This window comes from Mus musculus, chromosome 18 (genome assembly GCF_000001635.26).
Source record: "Mus musculus strain C57BL/6J chromosome 18, GRCm38.p6 C57BL/6J".
NCBI classification, from domain to species: Eukaryota; Metazoa; Chordata; class Mammalia; order Rodentia; family Muridae; genus Mus; species Mus musculus.
The window spans coordinates 35,261,503-35,287,778 of NC_000084.6; the positions used below are offsets into that span (position 1 = coordinate 35,261,503).

Sequence of the window (26,276 nt, forward strand, 5' to 3'; positions counted from 1 at the left end):
TACCTATCTTATTTATCTGCAGACAAAATCTTTCCACATAAGCTGTCCTGGAACTCACTATGTAGACTAGGCTAGCCTCAAACTCAAGAGATCTGCCTGCCTCAGCTTTCCAAGTGCTGGGATCAAAGGTCTCCACTCCCATACATCACTATGTGTCTCTTTGATCAAGCCACAAGCCCTGATTCCTATGGGCTTGAAGTCTATGGGCTTGAAGTCACACTCCAGAGGCTAGTGTGAGCCTTTTCTCTCTAAAATTATTTCAGCTATCCTAATGCCTTTGTGTTTCCACTTAAGATTTCAAACAAGACTCATCACATCTACACGTAAGATTAACTGTGCTGAAGTGGACATAGCGCAGCACTGAGCTCAGAATGTCTCCCATTTATTGAGATCTTCTTTGGCATTTTACAGTTGTAAATACAGTTCCCTGTACCTTTGCCAGCATAAGCTACACATCATTTTCTATTCCTGCTGTGAAGTACCACTTTCAGATTCTAATATCTAATTATTTATGCCAAATATATAGAAACATATTTATTCGGCACACAGAGTTTTGTACCCTATCCTTTACAAACATAACAGCTCCAAAAGACCTTCTGTCTGTCTGTGGGTTTTACACACTGACCGTCTGTCACCTGTCTGCTTTTACTGCCTTTTGCTGCTAAGGCCTGCCCAGGACTTGTAGAGCTGTGTCTTAGGTGGCCCTTGGTCTTAGGTGTTGGTCTTACAGGGGTGATTTCTGTCTTTCACCATATGTTTGAGGAAGGCAGGTTATGAGGAGACCGCTATGAGGTCAGGGACGTCTCTTCCACTCCTAGTTAGTGGAAGCTTTTGTTATGGGTAGTGCGTTTGGGTTCTGCAGTGGAATGGAATGAATGGTGGGATGATGTATGTGAACATACTGGTGCACGTGTATACAGAGAGAGAGAATGAATGAATGAATTTATTAAACCAGCTGACTTCCAAATAGCCAAGCAGCCGCACAGCACTCCAGAGGCTGGGCACCTGGTCAATGCTGGTACCTGCATAGTCTTAATCTGGTGCCAAAAACCTGGAGCGTTGCTCATCCTTGCTCAGTCAATGACAGAAGCAGAATGTTGGTTCTGGCTATCAGCGAAGAAATCACCACCACCGGGGAAGAATAACTCGATGGAGGGTGGAAAGGTCGAGTGAGCAGAAGGCACAGAGTGGTCCGCCACGCCTCTTTTTATTGGGCTGCTACCAGAAGGTTCCACCCACATTTGGGGTGGGAGCGTCTTGCTCCTCCAGTGAGACTCCCTACTTAGTGATTCTAATTTGTGGCAAACTTGACATTAAAACCAACCAGTGCTCTGCATCTAAGGGATGGCCTCGTGCCCCTTCGGTTGTGTGAACATGATCACTTTAGCTGAACCAACCTTGCTCTCCTAGGCCCTGAGTTTGGTACCCAGCACACGAGCAAACACCCACAAAGTGGCAGATGGGGACAGCAGCTTTCAGAGTGATGCCACGTGAAAGCCTGCTTCGATTTCTGTGGCTCCAGAGGTAACTGTGCCAAGGGATTTCCTCCAAAGTCGGGAAAGGCCTGGGCACAGGCCCTGCCACATCCCAGGACACCTTGACTTTTGCTCTGAGAGAACTGTGTCACACTCACACTCTTCGGATTAGCCAAGCAGTAAATGTGACATTTCCAGCCCGGAGCTGGAGGAGATTTGTTACAGAGCAACAGAACCAACACAGGAAAGGCTGTACTTTCCGGAACTGGCCCCCTCTGAGCTGTAGACGGACTTTACAGTGTTCTTAGACTTGATCGTGGTTTGTCCACTTATCTTTTAGTGCTGTGGATCCGTGGTGATGGCCCCTTTGTCTCCAATGCTGGTTATTTGTGTCTCTCACAAAGCCATCGTCAGTCTCATGTCTCTATGCTTTCTAGAAATATTTTATGTATATTTATGTATGTGAGTCCACTGTAGCTGTCTTCAGACACACCAGAAGAGGGCATCAGATCCCATCACAGATGGTTGTGAGCCACCATGTGGCTGGTGGGAATTGAACTCAGGACCTCTGGAAGAGCAGTCAGTGCTCTTACCCACTGAGGCGTTTCTCCAGCCCCCATACTTTGTTGTTTTGTTTTTAGTTTTATTCTTTTTGTTTTCTTTTGGGTGTTTTGTTTGGTTTCTATTAATTTATGACTGTTGACTTTATAATCTATGCTGAACCATGGGTTCTAACACGTCATTTGTAACAGGGGCAGGTTTACTACGCCTCAGCATGTTTGTGATCCCATGGGTCCCACGTGGATCCGGCCCTCCAACTTCTGACTGCTCTGCCCCCTCTGCTCCTGAGCCCGCTGCTCACCTGTCTCCTCCACCTTGCTCATCCCAGGCAGGCCCAGCTCACAGTAGTGAGCCCGTGTGTGTGTGTGTGTGTGTGTGTGTGTGTGTGTGTGTGTGTGTGTGTGTGTGTGTGTGTGTGTGTGTGTGTTTAAGAAACAAAGGAGGGAGGGGCTTCAGCTAGGCTGCTCCTCACTTCGTCTCAAGGTTGACCTGGATGGCTGCACCTTAGGCCACCGGCTCCTCCCGCTGCTTCCTCTATGACTTTAAGTGTGGGCTTCTCAAGTAGGCACTCCCCACCCCCACCCCCGGCTCAGACCCTTCAACTTTACCTAGGCTATTCTTCAAGTCTCAGATTGGACATCGTCCACCTCTGAGGGACTTTCCCTGACCCGCTCAGCTCTGTCATCATCCGAGTCACCACCACCTGGCCTAGAGCAGGAGTCTGTGACTGATTTGTCTCAGAGCAGTCAGTACAGTTTGAGGGGAAAACTGAGTGAGAAAGTGAACGAGAACCAAGCTTCCTGAGGGACGGGATGGGTTTGGCCCACCACCCTACTCTGCAGCCCTTCATCCTCTCACAGAAAGGACACTCAACCTAAGGACACTCGCTCTAGGAGTGCCACCATGTGCCACAGGTGGGTGGTTTTACCTCCTTGTCCTGCTCATACTTCCTGCCTATGACTCCAAGGTCAGCACTGGAAGGCAAGGCAGAGAAGGGCTTTTCTGTAAACCTGAAGACCTGGCCAGTGCTGAGCAGGGAAACCTGAAGACCTGGCCAGTGCTGAGCTGGGTCACAGGCCCAGAGCCTCCTTCCAGGGAGCCTGAGCTAGAACCCTGGCTCCCCAGCTCCAATCCAGGAGACAAACCTAGATGATGCCACGCAGTTCACAAATTAACCTCACTTTCGGTGATGCTTTAAGGGGGATGACTGGGTGGGGTGTAAACAAGGTCCCTCCCAGGCCTGTGGCTCAGCAACCGAGCACTGGTCCAGCCTCCTTACTGCAGCCCCAGAAGCCATTTCCCTGCTCCCAGGGATCACCACCCGAACCTACTTTGGGACTATAGATGTGTTAATCCGTGCATCATAGGTGAGGACAGAGGGACAGTGGGGTCCTAATCAAGCCTCTAGTGGCGGCACTCCTTTCATGGCAACCCTTTCCATGTCCCAGTCCGTGTCGACTGACCGGGCTTGCAGGATCCTCCCGGGCTCAGTGTATGCGCTACGGCAGAGGCCTGGGCTGCCTCCTCCGCAGTTCTCCATTCTGGCCAGCCCTGGTCCAGCCCTCAGCCTGCTCCTTTCTAAAATCCACCCAGGCACTGCTGACCACATCTCTAAAGTGGCCGATGACATGGCCGTGGCCAGGCTCCAGCATAGCCCTTCAGGACCATGCCCTGCTCGTCGCAAGGGAACGCCCATTTCCTGTGACCACGTGTATGCTTCCACAGTACGGTTGCAGGGGTTGCAGGTCGCACTGTCCGCTCAGGCAGCACATAGGCTGAGTAATTCAGTCTTCATACCTCTGAAAACCGCACCACCTCAGCTGTGGGGCATTAAGGCCAAAAGGCAGTGGCGCCCAATGGTTGGCAGCCTGAATTCTGATCCCCATAACGGAAACAGCCTTCCCAAAACTTCCCCATGACTACAGCTCATTGCTTCTTTATGGCTAATGTGGGCAGAGGGCTAGGGAGAGGAAGACCCAAGAAACGATTTGCAAGCAATGCAACCTCCCACTTACCCTTTGTTTCTCTGGGTCTGTGAAGCTGAGATTTCTAAGACCCAGGCTGTTCCACAATGACCTTCCCAACTTGCCTTCCTGGGGCTAGGAGGCTGGGAGGCGCCAGCAGGAGCCAGCCTTTGGTGCACTGGGAAAGACTGAAAAACAAACTCACCAGAATCCAAATCAGGAAAGCCCAGAGCTGGGGTTGCCATGGCAACTTGCAGCAGGCTCCCAGCCTGGCACTCAGTGTCGCTGGGGTGGGGGCCCAGACTTGCCAGGCTGGGTTTACCCTTCCTTAGGCTAACCCTGGACACTGGAGGGGGCAGGGCACAAGATGGGGGCACCTCTGCCCTGTTTAGTATCCAAGCAGGTCTGGCTGGTCTGGGCATCCTCTGTTAGCTGAAACAAGATAATTTCTCTCCCAAATCAATACCCTGTGGTATGGACTACCCTGTGTCTTCCCCCCATGTGGGCTCCAGAAGCATGGGCCCACTTGCTGCGTGATGGATCGAGCAGTTCCATGTGGAGACGCTTGCAGGCCTCGCCAGTACCAGTGGCCTTTGGCCCAGGTAGCCATTTCATTGAATGATGACCCTCATAGCCTGAGGTGAGCAGGGGATTAGGGGTGGGCGCTGGGTGCACAGTGCTTTTCCTGTGTCCCATGTCTTTACTAATCGCATTCTTTTTATCTGAGAGGTTAATTGGCTTTCCAAATGAAATAGCCAGAGGTTGCCAACTCTTAGACCAGGCCTTTCCTGCCCAGCTTGTCTCTAGAGGCCCATCACAGCGGCTCACTGAACTACCCTCAGGCGCCCAGTCACAGGGCTCAGCCCTCCCTGACAGACACAAGAGACAGACCATTGTCATCATGTCTCTGTTTAATGACCTAGCAAGCTCTGCCCAGGTGACACTCATGCCCCAGCAGGTTAAGTCCTCCTCGTAGTTGATGTCCCCTGAAGAGCCCACCAAAGCTCTCACTAGCAGCATCCGTCCAGTCCTGGTCTCGGCATGGCAGCCTCATCTTAGTTCCTTCATCAAGCTGTTGATGGAGGCCAGCAGTTCCCGGAAGTAGCCATCATCTTCGCCTTCTTGGAGCTCCAGGGAGGCCAGGGCTTGGTACTCTGCTTGGAGACGCCCTAGTGTCCTGCTCAACTGGAGGTCCTGACGGTAGCGATCCCGGCAGGTGGTCAGGAGGGCACCCAGTGTCTGCAGCACCTTCTCCCGAGCATCATGCTCTGGAAGGGCCAGGAGCTGGGCGGTGATCTCACACCAACCCTGTTCCTGCAGGCCTGGCAGGAGCTGCACCTGGCGATACTGCTGCAGCTTCTCTGGGGATGAATCCTGGGTCAACTCTGCCTCCTCCTCAGCAAACATCTTCACAGCCAGGGTGGGGTGGAGAGAAGACAGACAGCAGTCAGCTTGCTCTGGGCTAGCTCCTCCCATTAGGAGAAGCGCATCTACTTTCTAGATGACTTTGGGACACCAGGGACCTCCTGGGAGGCAACCAGCTAGGTTTCTGGCTTTTTACATGCTCCCTCATCCATCTGTGTCTATCTGCCTGCCCATTCAAAACACCAGCACACAGTGCTGGGTGCTGCAGAAACCAAAATGGGGACCTAGTCCCTGCTCCCAGGACCTAGTAAGTGCGTAAGAATTCCTCCCTATGGCTGATAAGATGGTTTAGTGGGTAAAGACACTAGCTCCATATGCCTGGCAACTTGAGTTTGGTCCCAAGAACCATGCATGTGATGTCTGTCAGCCCCTACACATACATATTATGTACACAGATGAATACATGCCACTACACACACTATTTTAGATAGCATGACAGTTTGTACAGCATGGGGCCAGACAGCCTGGGTTCAGATCTCAGCTTCAGGCTTGGCATGTGGCTCATGGGTGTGGTCCTAGCACTTGGGAGCCGGAAGATCTAGATGTTACTAATGCAGGATATTCCATTGCACTGTGAACTCCGAGATGGTGTCGTTTACTGATAAGACCTATTGCTAGTAATGGTGTGGTGCCTTAGCACAGACCTTTAACTCCTCTGCATAAAATGCAGACACATCCTTAGTACACATCTTTAATGCAAAACAATACAAGTAAAGTTAGGTTGGAGAAGGAAACAGCCATGTTGGCCATGTTTGAAAATGATGTCTAATTGAGGGGCAGACAAAGTCAGAGAAAGAATTGACAGAATAGGATATGCCCAACTCTCATGAGGAGAAAGAGGAAGAGGAAGAGGAGGAGGAGGAGGAGGAGGGAGACAGAGAGAGAGAGACAGATAGACAGAGAGAGAGACACACACACAGAAATAGAAAGACACAGAGACACACAACGCATACAGAGACAGAGACAGACAGACAGAGAGAGACAGACAGAGAGACAGAGAGATAACACACACACACACACAGACGGGGGTGTGTGTTACTGGGACAGTGATAGAGGTTGCAAAGAGAGAACAGGCTAGGTAAAGACAGAACGGACCAGAGAACATAAAGAAGCCAGGAGATTAGAACAGACTGCCAAAGTTAGTATGAGGCCAAACAGAGCAATTCAGTCAGAGGCCAAGAGAAAAGCCAGATCGAGTCAGTCAGCTGGGAGAGGAGTGTGAGCCAGAGCAGCTGAGTTGAAGTAGCCAGTCAGAGTTTAGAAAGAACAAGAAAAGGTGAGCTTATTCAGCAGTAAGTCTCCGAGACTGAAAACATTCTAGGCCTAGACAATGGTGACTGTACAGAGGCCAGAAGCTTCCAGAACTAGGCCCATGATGCCAAATGCAGCTAAGCCTTATTACCTGGCTCTGAGCAACACAACTAAGAAACTAAATGGACAAAGACACACACACAGTGTGAGAGGAATAGAGCAGAGGAGAGAGAGAGGCAGAGACAGAGAGAGACCCACTTTTCAGAGGGAAGATGGGGCGGGGAAGGAGGGGGAGTGCAGCTTCTAATGGTGCTCTGCAAGCTCAGGACTAGCCAGCCCTGTCCCACCAGCCAACACTGCACCGAGAGCTAAGGATAGGTCTCTACAGAGGCTAAGAAGCCAGGCCTGCTTCTCTCATCTCAAGATGCTTTTTGGACTTGCAAAGACCAAGTCTTCCCAGATAACAAACCATTGGGGTCCATCCCAAGCCCCTGCTCGGAGCCAAAGCTCCCCAAGGAAGTGTGCCCAGGTTTCTAGAATCCTAGAATTGGTACCAGCCCAGCCCAGCTCTGTGGTCCCCTGGCTGCTGCTCTGTCCCTCCCACGCCTTCCTCACCGTACCCGACTGCCTGCACATTTGGCATTACCCAGCCATCGCTAGCACCTCCTCCCTTTCTCGGCAGCCCTCAGGTTCCAACCAAGGCGTCATAGGACAGTCTCTTTGTACATGTATCTTTTATCTGTCCATTCATCTGTCCATCCACTCAGCGGGAAACAGGCGTCTGAGGGCGTCAAATGGCGGAAACAAACACAAAGCAAGACAAAGGGAATGCAGAGCAGGTGTGGCACTCACTCACTCACCTTCTCAGTGACCAGGTCATAGAGCAGGGTGACCACACGCACGGCCAGTACCTTCGCACTCTTCTCCTGTACCAGGCTCCTGAGGACCTGCAGGCCCCCGAGCTTCAGGAACTGCTGCTGGGCATAGGGGAAGTGGCGCAGCAGGGAGCACAGTGCAAACAGGACCTGAGGGCACACAGCAGCCACCATAAGTGAGGGCCACACACATGCAGCACACAGAACAAGCAGCTGAGACCCCAGTGACCCCAGTGACCCAGCCCAGCCTCTATTCTTCCTGGTTCCTTTATTCCCTTGGGTCCATGTGTACTCCAGGATGATGAAAGCCAGGGGACTCCAGATAATTTCAACAAAACTAAGCAGGCAAACGGGCAACAAACAGCATGGCTCATGAGACTCAGGGATGCCGGGTCAGTGAGCTGTAGTGGTACTTGGGCCTCTGGATGACACTGCCATCTGCGTTAGCTGGTGTGAGCTCTCCGCCATGGCAGTGGACTGTGCTTAGCACCCTGGGCACAGCATGGATAGGAAGCCCTGCAGGTGTGCCGGGCACGAGGCAGGGCAGGGAGCAGACTTGCCTTCTTCTTGGCGGGGAGAGGCTGGTTTGTGGCCAGGATGACCAGCAGCTTCTGCAGGGCTCCCCCTTCGATGGCTTCCACCTGGACCTTCGGATTGCTGAGGGGAGACGCAGAAGAAATGGTGACACTTTGCAGGGCCCAGGATGCAGGGAGCTAGGGCACAGGGGTATTTCTTGCTCAGCTGGGGGAAAAGATAAATGTGTGCAGACCCACCTGGGTACAAAGGCCTATGGCAGAGATGAGCGAGCCAATGGCCGCATGCCAGCCTGCTGCTCCCCAGAAGTGACAGACTGAGGCGCTCCAGGGGAGACGTCAGTTCTGCCACCCACCGTAGGCCATTCTGAGATTGAAACCACACCCAGAGGCACTACTGCCACCCCCCCCCCCCACCATGTAAAGCCACTGTTGTGAGCTCCATCTCCCATGATCCTAGGCAGTCGTACCCCAGGGAGGCCACTGTGCTCTGTGCTCTCTAGATACAGAGCTGGGCCAGGAGCCCATTGCTCCCCAGTCAACATGTCGCACACATATACACACATAGACATTAGGACATATTACACAATACACATGTGTGCATATTCACACATAATATGCACACATACATAAAATACATACATAAATACACATGAAAAATAAATCCTTAAAAATATTCCAGTCCCTCCTGGACATAAGGAGGATGCCAGGCAGGAGACATGTGGGGAAGCCCAGATAAAGCTCCTTTCACAGTCTTTTCTTCCTTTCAAGACAGGGTCTCTCCACATAGCCCTGGCTGTCCTGGAACTCACTCTAGTCTAGGCTGGCCTTGAACTCACACAGATCCACCTGGCTCTGCCTCCCAAGCACTAGGATCGCAGGTGTGCACCTCCACACCTGGCGTGCTCCTCATTCCTCTCTTTGTTTATGTTTTGTTTGGGGGCAGTGTCTTGCTATGAAGCCCAAGCCAACCTCAACTTCACTGCACTCCCCGTCTCAGGCTGTTGAATGCTGGGATTGCACACATGCACCTCAAAGGCCCACAACACGAATTCCTAGATGACAGGAGAGTCAGGCCAGAAGACAAACAGTCACACACACCTGGGCAGCCAGTAATGGGCACCAAATCTCTATGGGTCTCCGGCTGGCTCCCTGGAGTCTCCAAAGCATCTGCCCTCCCAAACTCCAATCTCCTAGCCAGGAAGCTGCACAGTGTCCCCAGCAGTGTCCCCAGCAGTGTGGTCCTGGTCCAAACCCAGGAGGAGGAGGAAAGACAAGGAACAGGAAAGATGGTGCGCTACACTGCTGGCCTCAGAAGAGGTCCAGCACACAGCAGGTAGCCCCCAAAGCTGACAAATGCAACGTTGAGGGTCCAAGTCATCCCCACAAATGGCCTGCCCCTTCCCCTCCTGCCAGAGCCAGCTTCAGGGCTGCGAGAAGACCCAGCGGACTAGCTTCCTTCATCCCTCTGACCTGGCATCCTCCCATCAGAAAGGATGTACAGAGGGTGCTGGCCAGCCCCATGGCAGCTCCACCCTTGAGCGCTTGGAGCAGCCGAGGGGATGAAGCTGTCCCCAGGCTGACAGCTCCTTTCCTGACAGGCAGGCAGTCTGTAGGGGGCTGGGCAGAGCTGCTTCTCTGCCTCCATTCCCCCTACTTGAGACAGGCAGCTGCTTCATCAATGTGTGAGTTAATTAAGGCCGTTTCTGTCATCGTGTGGCTAAGGAACATTCACCCACAACAGACAGGGTCTATGAAGGGAAGACTGCCATGGTGGGGAATTCACTGACACCAAACGCTTCCTCCCAAAGAAGGGGGGCTGCGAGGCCCGACACTGTATCAGCCCTATGAAGTTTCTCTGAGGCACCCACCCCATCCCCATGGACCCTCTGAAGACTACAGGGCCTTAGTAGATCAAGCAGGGCTAAGTGTCAGAGCCTTCCATGTCACACTGGAAACAGAACAAAGGGCTCGCTCTTCTCAGGCAGGCTGCCAGAAACCAGGTGCTACCTACTGACGTGCTGCTACCACAGCCTCCACAGCCTACCCTTCCCAGGGAGCACAGCCATTCAGAGGAGTGGAAAATGGGTTCCCAACACAGAGATGGAAATCAGAGAGGAAAGAAGACAACTGGGGCTTCTCAACAATTTCTGAAACAACTTTCCCAGGTAATAAATCTGCCCAGGGCACACGGGCCTGTGACAAGACATGGGCATTGGCAGCCTGGGCCTGTATGCTGCCTAGCCTTTCCATGTACCCAAATTAAATAAGGTGTCCACACTAACTCTGAGCCTCGCCCTGGGACTCAGGACCTCAGGGTTCCACAAAACACCCTCTAGATGGGCTGCCAGTGCTTCCCAGGCAAAGGGTTAATTAAGGACACGAGAAGAGGGAAGGTCAGGCTGGAGATTTCAGGTGCCTCAGACTATGCAGGCAGGGACACACAACAGGAGGGAGGCTTTCTCCAGTCAGCCCTGAGCAGAGAGAGAGAGCTTCTCTCCAGGCAGCCCAGCTATAGGTTCTCAATGTTCACAGCTCTGTGTGCTCAGGGTGTGCGCGTGGGCGTGCCCAACTAGCAAGGCTAAGCTCTAAGGATGTGCAAGGGCCAAGGCTGGAGGACGGTCAGAGAGAATCTGTCAACAGTGGCAGATGACCTGGGTAAGTCCTGGATCAGAGCTCGGGCCACTTCCTGCTAGAGACAGAATGTCTAATGCCCAGCAAAATGCTAACCAATGTGTTCCACCAAGACTCTAAACACAGTGGACATGCTTCCCAAGGGGGCCTAACCCATTCTGTAACAGCACTACCGTGCCAGCCTGTGGCTCTGGACCAGAGTTCTGCCTGATCCTAGAGAGGGCCCGTCCTGGTGGCTAGAAGATGGCCTTCTACAAAGGGATCAGAAGCCCGCCCCACCCTGCCCCGCCCTCTACATGCCAGCAACACCAGTGTACCAAAGTCAAGGATATGAAGATGGAACTCGTCTGCAGGGCGATAAATGAGAATAAACGCTGTTCATCAGGGCTAAGCCGGCTGCACTGAATAAGTACCACTAGCACTTGGATTGTGGGGATGTTCACAATCAGCAGGCAGTCAGCTGTCTGTGTGCAGAGGGTCAGTAGCAGCTGCTGCTCTGTAAATCGTAAGTGGGACAGGCGGGGAGAAGGGTGGATCTCAGAACTGGAAGTGATTGCACTTGCTGAAATCAAACAGTTTGGGTCAGGTGACAGAAATATGTCAATCTGCCAAGGGCCATTGGTCATATTTTAGCTAAGCTGAGCAGGTATCTGGCTATAGTCGAAGACTTAACTTCAAGAGCAGCCAGACAGGGCCAGCGAGAACATGAGAATTGTTGGACACAGGTCTGATGCCTGAACTGTCCAGCCTTGACCTTCAGGGCTAGCTGCATAATTTTCAGGCCCAAGTATAACGAGAAAAGGTGAGCTCTTTCAACTGTTAGCAATTTTAAGATTGTTTGGGGAGAGCATTGCATGAGCTGTGGGTCCTCTGACTGTGGATTTTATGCCATGGCACTGTCTCTAGGCCACGGAGAGTGCAGAGTGTAGGATATGCAGGAACTCCGTTTGGGATAATCTGATTTAAAGTGGAGTGTGAATCTATGAAAAGGAAGGAAAGATGGAGGAGGCAGGAAGTCTGGGAGGAGGAATGGAGGACGCTGCAAGTGGATGGGGCCAGAAAATGCTCACTCAGGTCAAAGCCTGGAGGCCAGCCTGTATCTACCACATTCCCAGATTCCCACGGGCTCTGGGAGACACCTTAAGGGTGTGTGCTTTCTTGTGGGGTCTCAAAGCACTTTGAAGTAAGGCAAACATTTCTTCTTTTCATTGTGTTCTAGGAGGTCTGGAGAAGATGCCATGTCACAGGACACAGGCACATCTCTGGGTGGCTGACCCAGCCCAGATATGTGCATTTGTTTCCTCACAGATGTCCTCACTGTGAGGACTGTCCCATTGTCCTCACCTGGCCTAAGCTCAGAACGTGGCCTGAGCGTCTACAAAGCAGCAGTTTGCAGTATGTGCAATCCTGAAGTGTGGGGTGCAGGTGTGTAATCAATCACACAGCACACACTCCTGGGAACATTACTATTTGTAAGCATTTCAAAGGCTATGCAAATTACAGAAGGAAAAGCTAGACACACTGGCATGTACCTGGGATCCCAGTACCCAGGGATTAAGGCAGAAGGATAATTTGAATTCATAGGCTCAAGACGCCATTTCAAAACAACAGCAACAGTAACAACAAACAGAAAAGTAATTTACAGAGAAACCTCCCATCAAGATTCTCCAGTGTTAATGTTACCACAGCAGTGTAACCAAATGTTTTCTTTCCTTCCCTCCTCCCATCTTTCTTAATTGTCTTCAGTGCTGGAGATCAAACCCAGGGCCTTGTACACACTCAACTAATCCTTTACCACCGAGCTGTAGCTTAACCCCTCTCTGCATAAACATGTACTCAGAACTTTTGGGAAACATTCCGAATAGGCTGAAGACATGATAGCCGTCTACCCCTAAACACACGAGAACATACTTCCTGAGAACACAGACAGCCTGGGCACCGGGGCAGGAACCGACAGCGGCACAGTGCTTTACAAGATGCTCAGGTTTTGCTAGCCATCCCAATAATATCTTCTTCTTTTTTAGAAAAATATTTTCCGTCCCAGGTCCAGTTCAAGCCCCCAGCAGTAGCACATTCTGTTGTGTCCTGTGCTCTGAGGCCTGTCTTGCATGACACTGACATTTAGGAGTGCGGGCCGTCTGTGCGCTGTCCCTCAGTTCAGATTTATCCAGTGATTAGATTGAGGTTATTCATGTTGGCAGGAATATCACAAAAACATGTTGTTTATTTCTCAGTACATCATACCAGGGGACACAAGACGTCAATCAGCTCCACATGTAGTCACATTCACTTTGAATATTTGATTATGGGGTGCTTGTCAGATTTCTCCACTCTGATATTGTTGATCCCGTACAAATTAATAGCTATTGTATGAACACTGTGAGATAGACAACCTGTCCCTCATCAGTCTCTCGCCCACTGGCTCTGGCATTCACTGGCAATTCTTGCCCAATTATCCCTGTATTGTCGACTGGTGACATCTATACTCCACATTCCTTCCATCTCTGTGTGTTGGCACTGTACCTGAAACAGCAGCTCTGTCCTCCTTCCTTTATTCATCTACATATCAGAATGGATTCACAGATTCTCACTTATCCTATGGGACATAATTCACCTTTGTTAATATTTTGATGCTCAAAGTATCCCTGAATCAATCACTAGTACCCTTTACACCATGGCTAATGTCTTCCTGGCACGTTTGTTTGTTTGTCTGTTTTTACAACAAAGTTTCTCTGTGTAGCCCTGGCTGTCCTAGAATTCACTCTGAAGACCAGACTGGCCCTGAGCTCAAAAGTCTGCCTGCCTCTGCCCTGAGTGCTGGGAGTGAGGTTGCTCCACCCCACTCTTATGTGCTTCTCCTGGTCTTTGTTAGTGTCTCACTTTCTGGGACGAGACACTTTTATTTGAAATATTATGCTTCTTCTGCAACAGATATGTTGCAGTGATTTCAGTAAGGAACACTTTTGGTGAGTGAGGCATGCCTCAAAAATACAAAATGTAAACCCTACCTGCATAAACTAAATTACAATTTAGTAGGTGTTGGCTCCAAACTTGACTTTTCTCTGAATGTTGCACATATCTGTATCCTGAGACCCAACATTAGTGATAACTAGCCCTAATGTCTCACCTCTGGTCTGTCCTTCATCTCTGATAACCTGCTGGAAAGCAGCCTTCTGATACTGTCCTGCAGGCTACCTGCATGAAGCTTCTGCCCTCTCTAAGTGGAAGGTGCCTGATTCTGCACAATAGATCTCAGCCCTTCTGAAGCTTAGGGCTCCAAATGCCCTGGTCAGGCCCCGGCACCCTGGCCATCCCTGGTCAGGCCCCGGCACCCTGTTCTTGTTGTTGCTGTGACCCCTGCATCCCTGACTTCCCACAGTGCTCCATGGGATGCTACTCCATCCATTTCAGAGGCTCCAGCTTGGTCAAATAGACCAGTGGGCCCACCCATTTCTGTCACAGGGCCACACTGTCCCTATGTTTGAGGTTACCTCTGTGCTTATGACAGTACTTTATAGGACTGACTTTGCTTAGGTCAAATCCCTGGAGGCTGGTCACATGATCCTCCAATGAACCTGGGGTTTCCCAACATGACTCAGAAACTAAATATAGTGTTTTTACTTTAGTCTTATTAAAGAATAAATGTTAAATGTATTAAGGCAAAAATGAAGTTTCAACTATTTTGAAGTTTCAAGATATTATGCCATGCATTCATTTCCAGAGGTCAATTTCTTTCTAAACAACAAATATAGACAATTATGTATTAAACTGCTTTTAATCATTTTAGCGGTAAAATTAAATTTTGAGATAAGGTCTCACTACGTAGCCCTGGTTCAGAGATCTGCCTACCTGTGCCTCCCAAGTATTGGAATTAAAGTATGTATCACCACACATGGCCTCTACATTAAATGACTTTTACAGTTTATAACAATGACTGTATGGCATTATAATCCCAAAGGTACAGTAATGGCACACATACCTTGGCAGTCACCAGCAGCTTTTTAACTGTATTTAAGACCTACTAGACAAAACTGGGTGGTGGTGGAGCACACCTTTAACACCAGCACTTGGAACGCAAAGGCAGGTGAATCTCTGAGTTCTAGATAAGCCTGGTCTACAAAGTGAGTTCCAGGACAACCAGGGCTACACAGAGAAACCCTGCCTCAAAACAAAACACCCACTCAACAAGTGAGAAGACATGTCTGGGACTGGAAACCCAGTCACCTACGTCCCAGAACTTGGAAGAGAACTGACAACTTCTATTTATTAAGCCAGAATAATCCCTAACTACAATCTAAACATGTGTCCTAATACTCTAGTGTTGGTTTCACCTCTCATCAAGAAAACTCCTCCTTACAACATATGGAGACCACTACAGAAAACCACAATCAATCAAAATACAGAGTCCAGTTCTGATGGATACATCCAGAACACAGCCAAGCCTAAGTCCTGGGGAGTGCTGTGGAAGAGAGGGCAGGACGACTGCGAGAGTCAGGGGAGCAGAATCTGCTGTGAGACTGTCTCCTAGGAATTATCAGAAGCCAACCCTTAAAGTCTCACAGGCATGGCCACCTGAACCTGAGCTCAAGGTGGCCAACATTAGTGGACACGCTAACACACTAACATGGATGTAGCTCAGGAAGCTTCAACTCTACTGAAAACAAAACAAAACAAAACAAAACACCACAGGCGATAAAGGAGCACTGAGAGGCTAGGAGGCTTCCCTAGGGAAGAGCACACTAACTGACCATCCAGTACCACTTGGTCAGTCCTGAGAACATGAAAATAAGTAACATTATAATTATACAGATCGAACAGGCTATACAGATGTGTTCAGGAACACACACACATACACACACACACACACACACACACACACACCTGCAATTAACGAAAAAAGGGGCCATAAATTTGAAAAAGAGCAAGGAGGGGCAAATGGGAGGAGAAAAGAGAAGGGTAAGATGATGTAATTATATTATAATCTCAAAAAATAAAAGAAATAAATTTAAAATACCTAAAAATATTCGTTTTAAATTTTAGGTATGCGTGTTTTGTCTGTGTACCATGTGCTTGCAGTACCTCCGGATGCCAGAAGGGTGCGTTAGAACCCCTGGTGCTGGTGGTTGTGAGCTGCTCAGACCTGAACCGCTGGGTCCTCTGTAAGAGCTACAACTGCTCTCACTCCCTAGCCAGCTCTCCAGCTGCCAAAAATTACATTTTAATAGAAAAATTAGAGCATCACATGGCCATTTGTGCCTTTCATGTCACTTTCCTTTTTTTTTTTTTTTTTTTTTGGTCTTCATTCTGTCATGGACCCAACATGCTAATTACTCGCTCCTTTTTGTGTCATCTGCTGCCATGGCTTAGTAAAGTACCAAGATGTGAGAGAAAGAAAAAAGAAGGAGCGGGGAGAGAGGGAGGGAGGGAAAAAGGGAGGGAGAAAAAAGATTCAAAACACAGACTGGACAGGATGACGTGAGTTTTCGGGAATACTCCCACAGTGGAGACCCTTGCTACAACTCCACACCTTTACTGTGTGCATTAGATCACACTGTGACTCTAGCACAAGTTTTCAAGAAATGCAGACTTCCTCTCAGCATCTATCATTGGGCCAATCTTGTAGCTGGCAATTTTTCTGAAAAAGGAAATTAAAAACAGGAGGGCACTTGCGGGCTCCTCCCAGACGCTCATAATGGCCAGTTTTAGACTCGCGTTAGCGTCACGGTCTGCAATCCTGTGCTCTGTTGACTGAGATTATTGACACTGATATTTGTTCTCTCATAAAAGAGAGAGGAGGGAAGCAGGGAAGGACACAAATATTAAATTATTCTGCAAGGTTTGCCTCCCTGTCCCTTTCTATCCCCAACGCACCACAAAGACTCAGGTCACCCAGGGCACATGACAATGTTCCTAAGTTTTCCTTTGACACCTGACTTTTCAGACCTAACTTGGAGAAGCTCTTGAACTCAGAACCATACCCTTGACCTCAAGCTCCTCTTATCTGCTCTTGTTGACTCTTTCCAGTGGGAAGGCCACTGCCCTTGAAAGAGAAGGCAGAGGCCAAACAGAAGAATCATGGCTGCCCAGCACACAGAGTCACTGGCTGCAAACAGGCAATCTATGCCTCTAGATCATCCTCTCAAACCCCAGTGCTCAGGTTTGCTATTCTTATCTCTCCTGGCGTCCCCACCCCGACAGTTCTGAGGCTTGCTCCTTTTCTTTTGGTTTTTTAACTTTTTATATAAACTCTAGTTGGTCCCCACGAAGCCCGAAGCCCGTGGGCTCTTTAGATAGGTCCCTCCACGCCCGCAGCAATCACGCGGACTTTAATCGGCACATTTCAGCTTTCAGACTGAGCCATCCTTCTTCTCAAAGAGCTGGTTCAGACATCATATCTACTTTTTTTTTTTTTCTGAGACCTTCTAAAATCTGCTTTCCCATAAAACCTGGAGTCAGAGACTTTCTTCATTCCCCTTGGCCTCTCCAAACATAGTCAGTTTCTGAAAAGGTTCTCCAATCTCTCACGGCACCAAATGAATTCTTCTTATTGATCACAGTACAATTTCAGTGGGGGATTTTTTCTTTGTTGTTTTCTTAATCTTCTGAGAGATGAAACTGTCAGAGAAGTGAGTTAAAACTGTGAGCAGGTTAGGGGGAGACAGAGCTGGGGTGATAGAGAACTTTCCTAGCATACACACGAACCCACTTCGGAGGCAGAGGCGGAGGCGGAGGGTCAGAAGTCAAGGTCATCCTTGGCTTTAGAGCGAATGTGACGCCAGCCTGAGCAACAAAACAAAAACCAGGCAAGCCAATGACTGATCAGAACCTGCTTTCTAACTGTGCAGAGCCTCATCAAGTTGCTTCTGTGGTGAGCCATAAGGGGACAATGACCCCAGCTGTGGGCTGATGAACTGGTAGGTCCTTTGATAGCTAAAAGCCAATGATCTAGACTTTTTTCAACCCAGATCCCAACTTCAGAGAGGAAACTGACTGAAGGAATGTCCTGATGTAGACTTAGAGAAACCTGGGTTCAAGTCCTGCATCTAGTGTTTCCAGGCTGTATGCCTCAGCAGACAGGTGAAGACATCTCTCTTACGTCACTTATAAAGTGGGGGTGAGCAATGATGTGTCACAGAATTATAGGAGTTGAAAGGATTGAATAAAGCTCTAAGATGTCCCAGAATAAGTCACTCCATCCCTGCGCACTGCTTTTATGTTTGGGTCTTCAGCGTCTCAGAAGTGGGAGGGTCCATGTGTGGCAGGGAATAAGGAAGAGGAACCGGCTTCCAAGCGTGGCCTGAGATTCCCAGCCTCAGCCCCTGTAGCAGATACACAAAGGCGGTACTAAGAGAATCCAGGAGGGGAAATGTAATTAACAAGCTAGAGGAGAGACTGGGAGGAAGGATCAAAGAAGCTAATTAGAACAGGCTAGAGGGAGACCACAGGGTGGGGAGCATGGAAGAGAGGGAGCTAGAGAGAATTATCTGTGGCTTCTAATTATTCCAAGAAGTCTCTTCAATTGTCTTCGGCAGAGTGGGAGGTGAGGCAGGGATAACACAGCTAAGCAGAAGGAAAGTTAGGCTAAAGCACTGGGGAGGTTTTTTTTTTTTTTTCCCACTCTGAGATTTATTAAGTTTACTAGAGAGTGCAAAGATAAGTATGTGTCTAGGTTATTTATTCCTGCTAGTGGTCTGCCACCCACAGGTGCTAGCACTGGAGGGAAGGAGGGTGGGCCGCAGCTCTCACAGCAAGGGCGTTGTCCAAGGAAACTATGCAGTCAACCCCTGCTCTAAGCACAGAGAAAACACCATAAGCAGATCCTGTGTGGCTCAGCCAGGCCCCCCTCTCGAGTTCTGAGATGTGTCTGGGAAACCAAACACCCTTTCCCTTCATCCCCACCCCATCTCTGCTCTAATAAACTTGATAAACACAGCATCTCACAGAAGGAAACTCATCTCCATCGGAGTTGCTTTTGCTACACAACTGTAGAAATGTTTATGAATGAGCAATCTCTTAATAGCAAGAGAAAGGCAGCAGTCGTGGGATGGTCTACAGCTGAGGATGACAACACCGGAGAGCTTCATTTGCAAGATTTGGAAGTCGAATAGTCTACAAATGTCTCTGCTGTGCAACATACATAACAAGCCTCAAAATATCCTTTGTTTGCTGAGGTTTTGCTCAGATATTTAAGGTTTCTGACAGTTTAAATATGGTGAACAGTATGGTGAACCATGCAAATATTTTACATCATTGGTATTTGGAAAGATCTTTATAAACACTTAGTCCAGGTTCTAAAAGGCACATGCAGCCCCAGGTTCTTGGTTGTCTGTGGGGGTGGATGAACATGGCCTCGCTGCCTAGCCTGAAGCTGCGAGGCTGCTCACACAGGTCCCACTAGCCTGAGTTTCCCATGCAGCTTTGTTCATGGAACATAGGAAGGCACTGGGTTGCACGGCCCCTAGTCTGCCTCAGGGATCGAGAGGGTCTTATTCTGGCTTACAGAGGATTAAAGGGGGCTGGAGAGGTGTCTCAGAAGCTAAGAGCACTGGCTGCTCTTACAGAGGACCTGGGTGTGTTTCCAAGGTGAGTCCATGAGACACACCTGTAACTCCAGCTCTAGGGGATCTGATGCCCTCTTCTGGCCTCCTTGGGCACTGCACACACAGTGCATATACAGACAAGCAGCTACACATATATACACCGAAATAAAATTTTACAAAGGAAGAATAAAGGGCTTCCTTCTTGTTTTTGTTAGTGATGAGGATTGAACTAAAGCCTTGGGCGGCTAGATAAACACTCCAATTAAGTTATACTCCCAGCCCCATAGCGTCCTTAGATGCAGGGGGGAGGCCTGATTTGCCAGAGGATGAACCTGATTCATCAGATTCGAGAATGGGGGCCTAGAAGGAAAGGGAAGGCTTCTCACTCTGTAGAAATTCCTAAGAGCTGAAGGAGAATCCTAGTTACTTACAGCTTCTAGAGACAAAGTAATGGATGGTTTGGTTTGTGAGCATGCTATTTGTCTGGGATTCCTGGGCCAGTAAGTTGTTCTACAAATAGTGACTGTGCTTAGCATTCAGTTAAGCAGTATAGGTCCAGAGCAAAGAATGGGAATAGTTCCTGCCTCTAGTAGGCAAAATTAACAGCCAACAGAGATGTGTGGAGGAAGATGGCTACCTGTCTAGGAAGGATGGCCTTGGAAAAAACCAAAGTCCTTAAGAGCAGAGAAGCCTAAAGCTCTGTCAACACTGTCCACCTGAAGTCAGATAAATATCCAGTTTTTGCTGGGTATGGTCCTGCTTTTAATCCCAGCATTCAAGAGGCAGAGAGGCAGAGAGGCAGGGGTATTTCTGTGAGTTTGACGCCAGCCTAGCTTTCATAGCAAGTTCAAGAACAGCCAGGGCTACACAGAGAAACCCTGTTTCTAAATAAATAAATAAATAAATAAATAAAAATAAGAGGAGGAGGACAAAGGAAGAAGAGCAGGAGGAGGCTATTTTTCCTTTTAAGAAAATGTTAAAAAATGCTTTCCATAAACCCTTTAACTCTGGCTCTGATAAATCATTAAAAGGCCTTCTGCTGGATCATTCTATCGTCAAAGAAAAAGTTACACTCATAAAATAGTTAATGTCATAATGTGAATGGTTTATTTAAGATTCAGCAATTGTCACTGAATCAAACACAAAGTCTCTATGGCCCAAATAGCAAGGGGGAACAAAGGCTTGATGCTTTAGCATTCCTTATGGACTGAATTTTAGATCACAACTTGAAAAGAGAAAACACTGAACCAGTTCAAATGTGGACTGGCATGTGCAGGCAATTCTGAGCGCCTGCACATGGGCACATGGGACCTGGACAGCCTGCCTGGATGTGAGCGGAGCATGAACCACAGCGGGGCTGGATGTGAGCAGTGTGAACCATGGCTGGGCCTGGGCCCTGGTCCTAGCACAGCTCCCACCCAGGTACAGGGGCAGGGCCTGAGATAAGCAAAAACCGCAACTGGAAGACCCTGGGAACTGGGGTCAGGGTCCCACCAGGAATAGAAGGTGGTAGTGTGGGTAAGGCCAAGCCTGGAGTTTATAGAGCTGAGAGGGAGAAACCCCAGGCAGAGCTTTGCCCTTTCCTTGTGTGTCAGGTACTTGCATGAAGCACGGTAGTCCCATGAAATCTAAGTACAGATACACTGACCCATGATAGCCTTCAATTCCGATCTCCCGTGACAGGATTATGGGACAATGCTCTTGCCCACTAGGTCATAAAAGTGCTTCAAATTTTACCATCTTGGATTTATTTCTTTAAGTCTTAAAGACAGTTGAGTCTTTCAGAGTACCCTATTAAAGTGCCACTATCCCCAGATTGGAAGGAATAGTCACACTTAAGTAGGGTGATCATATAATTTATTGACTCAAGCAGGACAAAAAGAGTGAAGGATGGTTCTGTTAATTACTGCACTGGAACAAGAGGCACAAAGAGAACATGTCCAGCCGCTGTGTATATAAGGCTTTGTGTTAGGCTCTATGGAAGACATCCAGTACTTTTCATAGAACCTGGATGCTGAGTTGAGGGGCAAAGGTTCTTGGGAACAGGTTAAAGCCAAACTACACAAGGGGATAGATAACCCTGCAGAAGGACACGCCACACAGACCTGAATTTGAATCCAGATTCCTTTTATGCGTGACCTTGAGACAAGTTGATTGGCCTATCTTTGCCAAGGCTTCTATATCTGTAAAATGAAGCTTATTTCATAGAGTCCTCATGATAAGAAACTAATGATGAGACATCTGACACTACTTTTCAACACGCCAATGTTATTGGCATTATCAACACTGGACTTCTACCTGAGACTCAACTACTTCTGCCATGCCAGAGCCGGTCGTTGGCACAAATGTGGGGAGAACAAACAGCAGGGCTGATCCAGCTCATCCCCACGCGGAGCAATCCTTGGGCCCCACTCCTTCTGCCCACTCGGAGCGATCCTTGGGCCCCACTCCTCCTGCCCACTCGGAGAGATCCTTGGGCCCCACTCCTCCTGCCCACTCGGAGAGATCCTTGGGCCCCACTCCTCCTGCCCACTCGGAGAGATCCTTGGGCCCCACTCCTCCTGCCCACTCGGAGCGATCCTTGGGCCCCACTCCTCCTGCCCATCCACCGCCGCTCAGCCTTCAGCTCCTGCACCATTTCTTCAGGTGAACAACAGAGAAGTTTCCAGCGAGCAAAAGTCATTTCTAGGGCTCTGGGTCCTGGCTGGTGGGCAGTGGTCATAAACCCTCTATACCCTCTTCAGGTTTTCTTGGGCTTCTGATGACAATGCAAGAGTGAAGGCAGTGCTGGGGTCCTGAGGAGAACAGCTTCTGGGGCGCCTCCATCCAACAGCTCTCAAGTCCCAGCTCATGTTCTCTGTGACAACCCAGAGAGGCAGGGGCACAAACTGAGTCACAGAAAGAGAAGTAATTTCTCCAATGTCACATTCAGAGGCAAGTCCTGGAGGCCCCAGTGTGGGGCTCGAAGGATTCTAGTAGGCATTCATAGTGAGCTGCGAGCTGGAAGACCAAGACGCTGTCTTTCTTACCTGCATTTTCTGTTAAGATGCCAAGACCCAAAGGAGGACTGTGGATGTCACACAAGACAGTGGACTCACAGCACATCACGACAGCACTGCCAACATCCCCCATCGCTTAATTTCAGAGCTTGACGCAGAATGGAGAGAAGAAACCACATGCATGCCCTGCTAATCTACCTCTCCTGTGCTAGATGCCAGGCTTGAGTCAAACAGCTCTGTAGCACGGATCTTAAGTCCACTCTCTGGCCAGCAGCACTAGCAGAATCTGGGAACTAGGCAGAAACACAAATTCTCAGGCCTCAAGCCAGCTCAGTGACTGTGGAGAAGGTGAGTGGCCATCTGCATTTAACAACCCTTCCAGGAGCTTCTGCTGTCTGCCATGGGCTGAGAGGCACTGGGCAGAGCCTCCCTGGACTCACAGCAAGCTGGTCTCTCTCATGCCATGGTCTAGGCAGGCAACAGAGCTCAGCTTTTGCAGAGACCAGGCTGTGAGGTCCACTGCCAAGAAGATGAAAAGCTCCCAATAAAACCCAGACCCAAACGGCCACACTGATCAAAATACAATAAAGAAGAAAGCGAAAAATCTGACAAAAGGAAAATGCAGCTTCAGGGGGGACAAAATACAACAACCTTCTGTGGAGACGGGAGCATAAAAGGACGTCAGATGTTCAAAGAGCAAATGTTGAGATGACAAAAAACAAAACAACCCCCCCCCCCAAAAAAAAAAAAACCAGAATAAAGCCAGTGTGTGGACATTGGTGCTACTGGGCTGTAGTCTAAGGATGGCAGTAGCGGAGAACAGCACCACTCGCCCTCCCAAAGGCTACAACCCCTCCCCCACCCCTCCACACGACAGCCTTTATAAATAGAGTCTTGAGGGAAAAAATACCAGCAATTAGTCACTGAATCTTGCTTGTTGGAAGGAGGGGAATTTAGAGAAAATCACCAGAGGCTTTGATGATAGGAAAAGCTTGTCTGAGGCGGCCATGTGGCTGGGGTAGCTGGGACTGGGAAAGGTGAAGGCCTGTGAGCTGATTCGGCAGTCTTTGGTGTCTGCCAAGTTTTAACCAAAAAGGGAGAGATGGAGGGCCTAGCCACTGGGCTGTAATGAGCTCCACCCTGGTGAAGTTCTGGTTGGAAATGGAGCGTGTGTAGGGGGGAAAGCCAGTGATGCCACCTGAGCAGAGGACTCGCAGGTGAGACTGCAGAATGGAGCCTAAGCAGAGCGGCTTCACAAGGAAGCCATTCAGGGAGTCTGCTGAAAACAACCTGTCAGTGAAGGAGGGCTGCCTCCTCCCAGAGTCATTCTCAACTTAAATATGCACTGCTTCCTACAGCAGCCCCCTCCCCAGGAGCCCTCACCCACCCCCCTCCCTGATTCTATCTTCAGCTGTCTAGTCCCTAGTCCTTCAAGTCTCACCTCACACACCACTTCCACGGAGACACATCCCAGGACCACGTGCCCTTCCCTGCAGCTCTGCTCTGCTTTCCTGATGCCTCCACTCTCCTCTTCAGTACCTACCAGGCTGGTAGTCAGCTTCGCTGCCACACTATGAATTCCCCCGAATGGTACACAGTAGTGGCTACGGAGGGAGATGATGTCAGCCTGTATCTGCGACCCCCTAGCGCTGCTGAGACAGTGGAACCTGCAGTGTCTAGCCTTGTTAACCAGGTAGGAGATGGGTGTGCCCTATGACCTCCCTCCCTTACTGAATGCTCACCACGCTATGAGCTCACTGAAGGCCAACCTAACCGATATGCTGAATTTTACCTTCTTTTTCCCCTCTCCTTCCTCTTCTGTTTGATTCCTTTGGCCAGGTCCCTCATGTGCCCCCACCATCCTTGACCCCTCGCTACTTGAGAAAAGGGAGACAGTAGACCTGTCCAACCACTACCAGAGCCCTTCTGGGAATGCTACTAACAAATTAATTTCTAGTCATATTAATATAATTTTAGACAGGAGAGAGAGGAACAAAGACTGGGAGCCTAGTAACCTCCACATGGCCCCTGAAATCATTTCTAATAAATTAAATGTCTGCCTCTGCCGTCTCTCATGCCAGCTGTGAACTCAATCCTATGGCTCCGCAGTGCACACATATGCCCACAGGTGGCCACTCTCACCTCCCTTCAGCTGGACTTCATCTGTACCCTCTGGGGAGGGACTGGAGCCGTGGCAAGAACTTCTGCTTTCTTCTGGCATGACATCAAATGCTCCAGCCTCTCTCAGGTCAGTGCGACCTCAGGGGTGGCTCCTTGACCCCGCCTTCTCCCTCCAGCCCTCTGCCAACCTCAGTTCTAAGAGCAACTTGAAGTCAGCTTTGTCTGGGTCCTAACAGGCTGACTGGTGCAAGGGTCCTACTGAGGAGTTGGCACAGAGCCACACAGAGGGCCACAAGCTTTGGACGAGGGCAAGGTCAAGTTGACAAACATCACACAACGAGAGAAAGTTGCATGAACTGCAGCACCATAGTGCAGCATAACAGATGGATAATTAGATTTATTCCGAGAGCTGTAAAAGTGAGTAATTAAATAAAAATATGGAACAATGAATCTGCCACACAGAGACACCTAACAGCCTCATGAGGGCCTTGCAGCTGGCACAAGCAGCCGGGAGAGAGGCAGTGGGGCAAGAACCTCTCACATTTTCCTGATGCTTAGGCACACTAAACCAAGCACCAGCTCAAGATGGGCCCAGGGGATGGCCTGGTTTCAGAAAGAGAGAATCAGTCCCCTGGCTACAAGCAGCGCCATACTAGGGGAAAATGGTCTCTTGTCTACATCTGGAAGACCAGAGCCTAAAGGAAACCAATGAAGTCCCCACCAGTGTGGTTGGCCCTGCAGAGTGAGACTGACTAAAGCAGAGACAGAGAAGAAGGGAGACACAGAACACATGATGGAGTCAGGATGCTCACCGTCCTCTCAGAAGCCGGCAGCAGCAGAAGCTCTGTAAATACCCCAGGAGCAGGAGGCCAGCACCCACTGTGTGCAAGGCACAGGCTAGGGATGCTACTGCACCAAGAAAACAGATCCCCTGAATAAGATATCTGGGAGCAAACAGATCATCTGGAATCTGTTTTATACAAGGGCTTAGGGTTTATTTGTTTTGTCTTTGATTTTGGTTTTGTTGTTTTGGTTTTTTTGAGACAGGGTTTCTCTGTATAGCTCTGGCTGTCCTGGAACTCTCTCTGTAGACCAGGCCGACCTCAAACTCAGAGAGCTGCCTGTCTCTGCCTCCCAAGTGCCAGGGTTAAAGATGTATGCCACCATAAGTGGTGACGAAACTAAATTCAAACTCATCTAAGGAGAATGAGGTTTGCTGGGTTCTATCAAAAGGCAGGATGACAGAAGCAGACACAGCCTATGGGAAATGAGAGGACCCTCTCTCGGGCTGCCTCTCTAGGTATGGCTTCCCTCTCCCAAGAGGGATCCCAGGTCGCCAGTTCCTTGCAGGACTTCAGTGCTCACTGAATCTTCTCACAGAGCACTGACTATGGAATAAGTTCTTCCCAACCTGTGAACATCAGCAGCTTTGACAGAAAGCCAACATTGAGGGTGAATTACCCCTGTTCACATCAATGGATCCATGCAGTCTCTGCCTCGTTGGAAGGGAAAGCCCTAGCACATTCCCAGTCCACACAAGTTGTCCCTGTCTTAAAAGTTTCTTTAAAACTTTAATCACAATCTTCTGGCATTAGTCCCTGGAGTGCTATGATAATAGTATGTGTCACCACATACAACTTAAAAAGTACCATTTTGTTCCAAGGGCTCACAGTGGGGCTCTTCCTACCATATCGCTTTAAGAGAGAAATGACGTAGGTCTTCCTACCTCAGTTTAACACATCACACACACTCTGACTCTCCATCAGATTCAAGCCAACAGCCTGTCAGCTGTCTTTTAACAGAGACCTTCCCTTTTAAAGGTTTTCAGGGACTTAGGCCTAACTTCACACACCACAGAAGACACCCTTCTTTCAGCAGCTCAGAACAAACTTATAGGC

General features: G+C 49.3%; 1 protein-coding gene across 6 annotated transcripts in view; it reads right to left on the minus strand.

Moving 5' to 3' along the window:
• Positions 1 to 4,893: 4,893 nt before the first annotated feature.
• Sil1 (endoplasmic reticulum chaperone SIL1 homolog (S. cerevisiae)) overlaps positions 4,894 to 26,276 on the minus strand; it is a 232,995-nt gene continuing 211,612 nt past the window's right edge. For all 6 annotated transcript variants that reach the window (XM_030250634.1, XM_011247043.3, XM_006526365.4 and 3 more), the window contains 3 exons: positions 8,112 to 8,208; positions 7,537 to 7,701; positions 4,894 to 5,407 (listed from right to left, as the gene is read on the minus strand). In XM_030250634.1, the coding sequence (XP_030106494.1) occupies positions 5,051 to 5,407; positions 7,537 to 7,701; positions 8,112 to 8,208 (619 nt within the window). In that variant the 3' untranslated portion in view covers positions 4,894 to 5,050. The remainder of the gene's footprint in view (positions 5,408 to 7,536; positions 7,702 to 8,111; positions 8,209 to 26,276) is intronic.